At 42.9% G+C, this 9612-nt stretch overlaps 1 protein-coding gene across 4 annotated transcripts in view; it reads left to right on the top strand.

Annotated features, from left to right (window-relative positions):
* Nucleotides 1-220: 220 nt before the first annotated feature.
* Nucleotides 221-9612, top strand: part of AHCTF1 (AT-hook containing transcription factor 1) — a 48029-nt gene continuing 38637 nt past the window's right edge. For 2 of the 4 annotated variants that reach the window (XM_064158691.1, XM_064158688.1), the window contains exons 1-4: nucleotides 221-340; nucleotides 2615-2702; nucleotides 6905-7031; nucleotides 8225-8478. In XM_064158691.1, coding sequence (XP_064014761.1) covers nucleotides 6911-7031; nucleotides 8225-8478 — 375 coding nt within the window. In that variant the 5' untranslated portion in view covers nucleotides 221-340; nucleotides 2615-2702; nucleotides 6905-6910. Of the gene's footprint in view, nucleotides 341-685; nucleotides 703-2598; nucleotides 2703-6904; nucleotides 7032-8224; nucleotides 8479-9612 lie in introns of those variants that run through there. The other 2 variants (XM_064158689.1, XM_064158690.1) reach the window with 2 other exon arrangements.

Genomic DNA, 9612 nt, shown 5'->3' with positions numbered 1-9612 from the left:
GGGGACTCTGGCGTCACCCCATGTCCAGACTCCTTGGCGACTGCGGTGGCCGCTGGAGCCCGAGGCAAAGCGGCGCCCCCGCTACGTCCCGCTCAAAAGATGAGCTCCGTGAGAGCCAAGGAACCACAGTTCCCGGCGAGCCCCTGGAGACGCCGTCCCTCCCCGGAAGGAGCCGGGCAGAGCGGCGCGGCCTGGCAGCGCGGCAGGCCGGGACGCGTAGTCCGGACGCGGCTGCCGCCTGGGCCCCGTCCCGCCGTTTGAAAGCCCGCGCGGGGCCGCGCAGGTATCGCGAGAGCTCCGACCCCCGCCCCGCCCCCCGCGCGGCGGCCGAGGGCGCGAGGTGGGTTCCGCGCGCGGGAGAGGGGCGCGGCGCGCGGGGCTGCGCAGGACTGGAGTGCGGCCCGGCCCGGCGGGCGTGCGGCAGCCAAGGCCTCTCCAACCGCTGCGGGAGGTGCCGGCCGCCTCATCGGCACGTACGGGGCAAAACGGGCTGGGGCGGGGGGGTGCACGGAGCGGGCGGGAGCGGAGCGAGGAGAGGGCGGCGGAGGGGGCGACCCCCATCCGTCCGTCTCCCTTGCTTCTCCCTTTCCAGCGCGGTACCGGGCGCTCCTAAGGCGGCTAGGCCTGCCCTCCCGCCACTGGCGCAGAGCGGGCCCGGAGAGGGACCTGGGTGGGCCTGAACCCCGACAGCTGGCCCCTTATGTAAGTCACTCTCCCTGGGTTACGGCGCCTTGCCGGCCACGCGTGGCCCGGCCGCCGGGGGGTTGGCCGGGACAGCCGGCGGCGCGGCCTGGGCAGCGCACATGGGAGGCGGCGGCGTGTGAGGCTCCGCAGCCGGGAGGCGGCCGTCAGGGACCGGGGGGCGTGGGTGATGTGGCGGTTGCCGCCAGGAGCTTTCCCTCCTGCCCAGAAGCCTGCTGCACACCCCCGTCTCTCGCTCCTTAGGTCACTTTTTAGTTTTTTTCTTCCTATCACACACACCACCACCCCTACCCCCTTTCCTCGCAGTTTATTTTTTCCCTCCCCTCCCCCCTTTCGGTGTCATTTTCCAGGAGGAGGCGGGAAATTCGCTATCTGTAGAGCGGTAATCGCGGGAAGAGAGCTGGGTTTAATGGGGAGAGCACAGCTTTACAGGCATCCAGCGCGCTCTGGGAGGGGGTCACTTGATATTTTACATCAGGCACTCATCACGTAGAGAAGTTGCTGACTGAAACGAAAGTGCTTGACTTCTTCCATAATAATCCATGATTCTAGGTGTGATTATGTCAGTAGAAAGAAGTGTGGTGTCAGTCTTTCAGGTCTAATAATTGATTCCTGATCACGTGTGGTAAAATGATGGGACGTTGAGAGACTTTGTTGGGAGTGCCGAGCCCTGTTTGATGAGCATGACTAAACGTGGTAGTTGCAGTGACTTCTTCAGTAGGCCAGTCAGTCAGAATGATTGTGTCAGTCTTGGCTGGCAGCTGTCACAAGTGTTTGGGCACACAGTACTGTGTCTTGTTCTGCTAAGGACAGTTCTGTATGCACTTACTGTATTTGGTCGTTTCGTTCTGGTTTGCTTTTTTAGAACAGTGAAATGAACTTAATCAGACTGTTATTGATTCTGTGTCTTCTACTGTTGGATATAGAATTAGAGAAATGAGAGTGATGAGCCTTTGATGGTATGGTGTTGTTTTACCTGTGTGGTGGAGGGAATACTTAAGTTGGTAGGAGAGTCACCAACAGATTGGGCCAGTTGCATGTGTGGCAGTTTGGCTTGTCAGGTTGCCGTTTGTAAAAATGTATTTCAGAGTTAGAAAAGCTGTTTGGACATGGTCTTGGGCAGCCTGCTCTAGGTGACCCTGCCTGAGCAAGTGTGGGCCCAGATGATCTCCACTGATTCTGAAAGGCTTTTGTCTTCATGTTGATTTTGTGATTCTGGAATTTGTGTGGTGCAATGGCATCCTGGTGTGGTAAGCTGGGTGTATTAATCACTGTCTCCCTCTATTAAAAAGGCTATGTGTTCTGTACTGAGATACTTTACACTACTGTCTCTCTGCCCAGGTGCACAAAGCAACGTTAAAAAGTGTAATTTCTGAATTGACTTTAGTGAATTTTGCTAGGTTAAGATACGTTTGGCAGAGGCTGCAAATCTGGAATGAAAGTGTGGTTGTGTTTGAGAATAACCAGAGGAAGTAGCTGGGTGACCTGGCTCATAGTGTCAAAATCTGGTTTGTGTTGGTTTTCTTTGTTTTTTCATTTAAAGGGAAATCAAATCTATGGTCTACCTCAGCTACAAGATCTTCACTGTTTGGGGAGCTGTTGGGAGAGAGTGATGAAATTATTTTTCCTTCTCACCTCCTGCTGTTGATCTGTGCTTATGAAACATTTGCACAAACTGCAAGAGAATCTGTAGGCTGCACTTGAGTGAAATAAGCCTGCTTATAGTTAGGGTGTCTGTTATGCTAGGGTTTGTTTGTTGGTTGGGTTTTTTTTTTTACTAAAACTTATGTTTTGGATTAAGTATAGAGTTTCTGCCTAAAACAATGCGGGGAGGTTTTCTGCTTAAGTGGGAAAAATGACCCAGTGGTATGCACAAAATCACCTGCTAACTCACTAAATCTTCTCTCTGCAGGAGTAAAATATGGCAAAGTGTAAATTCACTGAACCTGTCTACTAAGGTGCATAAAGTGTCTTTTCCATCTGCTGCACCTCCAGTGCTTGTGAGTTGGTTCCTGTTTTTTTCCTGAGAAAATGTCACTAACCGTTCATTAGTTGTAATTAAAAAACTTCAATATTTTCAGTCTTCACCTGCTATTCAACCAAGTGGATGCTGTTTTTTTCTCAAAATAACTTCCTTTCTTCCATTTCTTCTTCTTTGGTTTCTTCCCACTGCCCTGTTTTCATAGAAAATGTGATCTCAGTAGTGTCACACAATGTTGTCTTTTCTCTGATCACCAAGTAATGCTTCCCTGCAGCCACTTTAGCTTCCACATCTGCCTGAAGGAAGGAATGCAGCTGCAGCCTTTCTCAGAGAGATTTGAGTCTCTATGTGCAAGAGGGAGTTAAAAGTTATCTAGGGTGGGGTTCTAAAAGATTTTTTAGCTCTCCTCACAAACAGTGTGTGTAGATTCACACATCTATGAGTTATGATAACAGCTTACTGCCATAAAAAGGACAGATGAATTTCTCCTCCTTCCCAGTGTGTTGCCCTGCCTGCTTTCTTCTGCCAACTATTGTAGTTTCTAGTTCTGTCTGTGGACAGTGAGCCAGTTCAATTGTATAACCTGGTAGAAGACTACCTCCTTTACTGGGTTAGTGTTTTGTCTGCTTAGAAAGTTACCTTGGTTCATAATGTGCTCTAAAAAATGTTTCAGTCGGTGCAAGGTAAGCCGTAGTAGTAGAGCAAGCTGGAGAGATCAGAGGTGCCAGCAAGATCTCTGTTTTGGCGGCAATAAAGTTAATTTATTTTGTGAAATCATATCTTCATCTGCGACTCACCATGTTTTTAGCTTTTTCTTCATCGAGCCCCTATAATATTGTTGGCCTTTGAACCTGATTTTCATGTACTGCTGTCAGTCAAAATGGCCATCTCAGAACTCTGACGTGGTTGTTTGTGATTTCCGCTTGCACGTATAACTTCTCAATTTTAAATTTGTTTTCTTGGAGCTTTTTAATCCAACAATCAGTCATCAGTCTGATTTGTGGTGGGCTCCTCTCTTTGGAAATAGTTTATGATGTTTGCGAGTCATAGGTACCTAGAGTGAAGAAGGATGATAATTTGGGCAACTTGTACCCAGACCACTTTCCTCCCACAGCTAGAAGATTGGGTTCTGGTGTTGTTCCTGAGAAGGGGTGAAGCCTGTGGCATTTTACATGAATGTGATTTCTAAGAGAGCAAAAATGCAGTTAGATTTGGACATACCTCTTAAAGGAAAGACTTAATGCCTTCAACCTTGCTCTGTTTTCCCTCTGTTACAATTTACCAGTAATCCTTGGTTTGATTTTGCAGAATGATACAGATAAAACACCCTAATAACCAGATCTCTGTAATATCATGTTTTTATTATTCTGGATTTTATCTTCCTAACTCCATATTGCCCAGCTAGAAAAAGAAATCATTTTAAATGCTCCTTGGCTTACTAGAGGAGACCTGAGCGTTCCTGATGTGCTGACATTTTCATGTGCTTTTATACTTAACAATTGCAGCATGATTAAAGGTGCATGAATGTCCCAGTGTTACCTATTGATGGGTCATACCAATGGTATTGACCTGAAAAGCATGGTTGAATGTTTGATGTGTACTGTAGACAGGACTACACTGTCAAGTTTTCTTTTTGCTGTAGAATTTGAGGTGGTGAGTGGTTTGGTTGTTTTTTGGTGTTTTTTTTTTTTTTCAAATTAAAATCTTCCTAGTAGAGTGTCTTTTAAAAAAAATATTCAAATTTTTATTCCAAATTTTATTCCACCAAAGTTCTGTGCTTTTGGCCTGTGCAGGTAGGCAGAGATGAGGGCAGAGTGACTCATGGAGAGGTCATGCAGCAAAGTTTCCTTGAATGCTGTTACCTGTTCTCCTGGAACATACTTTAAAGGAGTTGGATTATGAAGTATTTTCATTAATGATCTTGATGATTGAGCAGAGTATACTGTCAGGAAGCTGTCTGATGATACAAAACTGGGAAGAGTGGTACAACAGGGACTCATGCTGCTGTCCCTTAGAGGGACTTCAGCAGGCTGGAGAAGTTGGCTAACAGGATCCTCAAGCAGTTCAACAAGGGAAAGTGCAAAGTCTTCTACCTGGGCTGGAACAACCTCATGCAGCTGTATGTGCTGGGGACTGCTCAGTGGGACAGCAGCTTGGCAGGAAATGTGCTGGGCATCCTGGTGAGCACCAAGTTGACTATAAGTCAACAATGTGCCCTTGCTACAAAGAAGGCTGCAACGAGGGAAAGTGCTGTCATCAGGTGCGGGGATGTGACCCTTGCTTTAATCAGCACCTGAAGTGCTACGTCCAGGTCCGGGCTCCCTAATCTCACTAGGAAAAGTGTGGGGAAAGGCCACAAAACTGATCAGAGGGGATCAGAGCATTTCTTCTGTGAGGAGAGGCAGGACTGTTCAGATTGGAGAAGAGAAGGCTCAAAGGAGATCTCACCAATGCATTTAAAATACCTGAAGGTATTTAGTGGATAAAGAAGATGGTGCCCAGTGATAGAGCCAGTGGCAATGGACAGAAACTGAAACATTTAAGCTGTTTACCAACCCAATATCTGTATTAGTATTCGGTATTATCAATCAGTCATGAAAACACATTCACTAAATTGTTACAATTAAACTAAGAGTGCTGGTCAGATTGAGGGTCTTTTTAAATACTTAGGAGCCCCTGAATACAGTGGGAAAGTTCATCCCACTGTCACTTTGAAACAGTGATGTGTACCATAAAGCAAACTCAACAAAGCTACTACAGCTAAGTCATCTTACTTAAAACGGTATGTGGTAGCTGAGAGTGCTGGCAGAGTAGTTAGACTGGCTGGCTGCAGCAGCATCTAGCAGTACTGGTTTTGCCTTTGGCAATATTTTTTTTAGTAGAAGTTGTTTTTAATGCAGGACCCTGACTTACACCTGCAGTGTTTCACATGCTCATTGTTTTCATGATGGCAAGAAATGCTGATACATATTCTCAAACAGTGATTGTGACTTGACATATAATAGATTCTTATGCCCAGGGTTTAGATCATTATCTTTCTCCACAGAAGTGCAAGTCATACAAATAATATTTGTTTATAAACACTTCCTTCTCATAACTTTGTGTTGCTCACAGAGTCCAGTCTTCAGAACTTGCTGCAACGACCTGCTCTGTCAGGAAAACAGGTTATTAGTGCATGCTGGAAGAAACAAACAATCCTAAATTAATTTGCAGGAAAACATGTATGGTACAATTAATGCAGTAGGCTCTGTGCGCACACTAAAATGTCTGGCCGTACTGGTTTGTAGCACGGGGTAAGGGTTCTGTTTAATACCTGAGTTAGTCAGCATGTGTAACAACCAGGAGTAATGACCTGCATATATGTTCCTCTTGAGACTTCATGAGGAAAGCAGTGCTATTTGAGTTCAAATTAATGACATGTCTTTTGGCAGCTTTTTCCCATAACCCATAGAGCTTACAAAACATAATTACTTTAAGTAGTTTATATTTCCACATGCTTCGAGATCTCTTATTTAGTCACCCATGTAATCATTGCAAATTTTAAGCTTTTCCACCAAAAACTCTGTCTTAACATACTGACTTGTGAACTCTTTGTGGAGTACCTACAGGAGTGTGGAAAATGTCCAAAAGGCCCAGAAACTTTTGTGAAATACTGCAGAGGTGTGATAAGGAAAACACTGGAAGAGTATGAGGGCTTTAAAATGCTGGCTTATTTCTGTACTTAAGTACTGTATTAGTTTGATCACAAGTCTGTGTGAACCTGCTTTCTAATTAATGAGCTGTGAAAGTTTGTATTGCTTGTAATGTGAAAATATTGACAGTACCTTTTCTGGAAGAATTTCAGAATGAGTGTAGTTAAGAACTTGGTGTTCCCTAGTGTTCAAAATAAACTTGCAAATAGTGAACAAGACAGGAGTTCAGGCAGTGTGAAATCTGCTAGAAGGCAATTGACAATAAGAAATAAAGTATAAAGTTAAGGGAAAGGACATAAGGAAACTTGAACCTCTTTTTGAGAAGCTTTTAATTTTTTTTTTCTCAGATTGCATCTTACTAGCCTATGTGAGTAGAGTGGCACTCAGTGTATTACTTCTTTCTCCTGTTGTATGCCTAATGAAAAGAGCTACAGGCAATGGATAGGAGATTGTACACTGATGAAATTTTTGTTGCAAAAATATTTGACTGACACGAGTCTAATATTTGATTTTATTTGTTTGTTTACAGTGAAGAATGCGAGACCTAACAGCTCAGGTAACAAGCAGTCTGCTGCAGTTTCCAGAGGTGACTATTCAAGCACTTGGGGAAGATGAGATAACTCTAGATTCTGTGCTGAGTGGGAAGTTTTCTGGAGGTGAGCGTTTTGCTTTAAATGTGGTATTAATAAGAAGTTATTATTGTCCAGAGTTTAAACTGAAGCATAAGGTTATAATATCAACTGTGTCAGGCTGCTGCTGTTAGAATACATCAGGTTTTGAGAGAACAAAAAGGGTGTTTAAATGATTAAAAATGCTAATATTAAGACATTAGTGTAGTTAAACTTTGAAATCACAACAACCTGCACCAATCTTGTCCTATTAAAATAATCTACTTAAATATGGTCAGTCAGTGAGCTGTCCTCAATTTTTAATGAAATACAGTTTTCAAAAGAGTAATAGTGTTGTTTTGGGATGTATTTATTTGTACCAGCTCAAGCTCTGTGACCACTATGACATGATGCACAGAAATAGTTCATCTACAATTTTAAAAAGCAGGCAGTTTTGCCTCTGTCTCTTCTAATCTGAATATCAGCAGAAGGATCCCACTGTTAAGCACTGCAGCTGTATTTCCAAAGTATTTAATAGGATGCAGATGAGCACCCAGTGAGAGTTGTTCGAAGTGGCTAAGCAGATTAGGTAGTTGACTTTCTAGGTGATCTGAAAGCAGAGCCAGGTGCTTGTCTGGATGTGTAAGCTTCTGTTAAGACTGTCACTGACTTAACTGTAAATTCAGTGATTGAGTTAATCCTCACATGGAATTTGAAGTAGTTCAGTGAAACAATATGTGTTAATTTTTTCCTTTGATCAGCACGTGTAAAAGTTTAAATTTGCTCATGCAGTTTCCGTTGTCAGGTAGTTGCTAGTTGAAGTCCAAATCCCTGCCCCAACTAGGCATGTGTCAAGATTAAAAAACTAAAAATTAATTGGATTAGATTTGTTGTATTGGAAGGATGCTTTAAGGCTTGTCTGTATTTAAATGATTTCCAGAAATATTGATTGCCAAATATGGTATAAAGATCAATATATTGTAATCATTATCCCAAATAATAAAAATTCTTGAGAGCAGGAAAGACAAGTACAAATGCAAAATAAAATTAATAAGGTGGTTAATTTTAAGGTGTATTGCTTAAGGACTTCAGTTGATGATTTTGAATAATTGGCCAGAATTAGGTAAGTTGTTTTTCCTCTGTTAGGTACTTTCATTGAAGGAAAGAGGCAGTGACTGTGATATTTCAGTTGATTTCAATCTTCTATTGGAAATGTTTAGTCAGCTTTCTTTCTCTTACAGGGAGAAATGGCCTAGCATGGTTGGCGTGTGGTCCTCAACTTGAGGTAGTGAACTCTATGACAGGAGAGCGTCTCTCTGCATACCGTTTCAGTGGAGTAAATGAACAGCCTCCCACTGTTCGTGTGGTAAAGGAATTTTCCTGGCAGAAGAGAACTGGGCTTCTGGTTGGGTTGGAAGAAGCAGAGGGAAGTGTCCTCTGTCTGTATGACCTTGGAATATCAAGAGTGGTTAAAGCAGTTGTTCTTCCGGGAAGGGTATGTACTTTTTAATCAGAGAGGTGTTTTTATGTTGTTAGGTATTGTGTAATCCTGTTTCAGGAAGAGCTTTGGAGTAGCTCTTTCTTAGGAGATGTTTTTTCTGTGTTGTATTTGCATACTGTCTTGTCATACTATCCAGTCTCAATGAATACTGTGATGTAAAATCATGCCATTGTCTTTTGAGTTCACTAATAACAGTGCAAGTTTTTCTGGTTTTGTAGAGCATATAATTGCACTTCCACAAAAACACCTTAAAAATACCTTTTGTTGCCTTGGGTGAAACAGACAACCCCCCCAACTCTTTAAAGTGTCCATAGCATACATTTTCTAACTCTTTCATTTCTGTCAGAAGTACAGTCTTGAAAATATCTCAGGCTTTCCTAGTTGTGCTGTAAATTACTTAAGACACATTCTGATATATCTCCAACTAGCAAGCAGGTGACTTCAGATCAAAACACATTTTTATGTTGACCCAGAACAGGAAAAAAAGTGTCTACAGTGAGTTGTCTGATGGATTGTTGAATGATGGACTTTGAATCTGCAGTCCTCAAATCTGCTTAGTAAATACTGTTTGAGTAGATAATATACAGTAGTGTACTGCTACTAGTTTTTTTCTGCCTTCTATAACCTGTAAGCTCAAATTATGTAACATCCCCTAATCTCATTATCTTAATGTAAACAAGAATCAAAGCAAGCTAATAGACCATCAAGGTTCACTGGATTTTATACTCTGCATCAGATACATACTTCTTTATCAGTTTTCCATATTGTGTTTTGGTTTGGCTTGCTGGAATAATGATGGTGTTGTATTTCTAATGCTACAGTGCAGTTACTAGTTGGAGGGATCAATATTGTGATGATTTCTGAAGATAGGAGTTGAGTTGGTGCTCCACTGTATTATTTTGATGATTACCTTGATAAGTCCTAGAGTTTTAGATGGAAAGGCACTGTGCTGACAGAAGTGGATAATAAGGAGATCAGATCTGTGAAGAATGATGTAACTTTAAGTTTTATTTCTTCAGTCTAAATAAGCTGGAAATAGGAAAAAGAAAGGTTGTAGAATCATGAAGGTTGGAAAAGACATGTCAGATCACCAATACTATCATGCCCTCTAAACCATGCCTTGAAGTG

This window comes from Pogoniulus pusillus, chromosome 18 (assembly GCF_015220805.1).
Source record: "Pogoniulus pusillus isolate bPogPus1 chromosome 18, bPogPus1.pri, whole genome shotgun sequence".
Classification (NCBI taxonomy): Eukaryota; Metazoa; Chordata; class Aves; order Piciformes; family Lybiidae; genus Pogoniulus; species Pogoniulus pusillus.
This window is presented reverse-complemented; position numbering and strand designations above follow the sequence as displayed.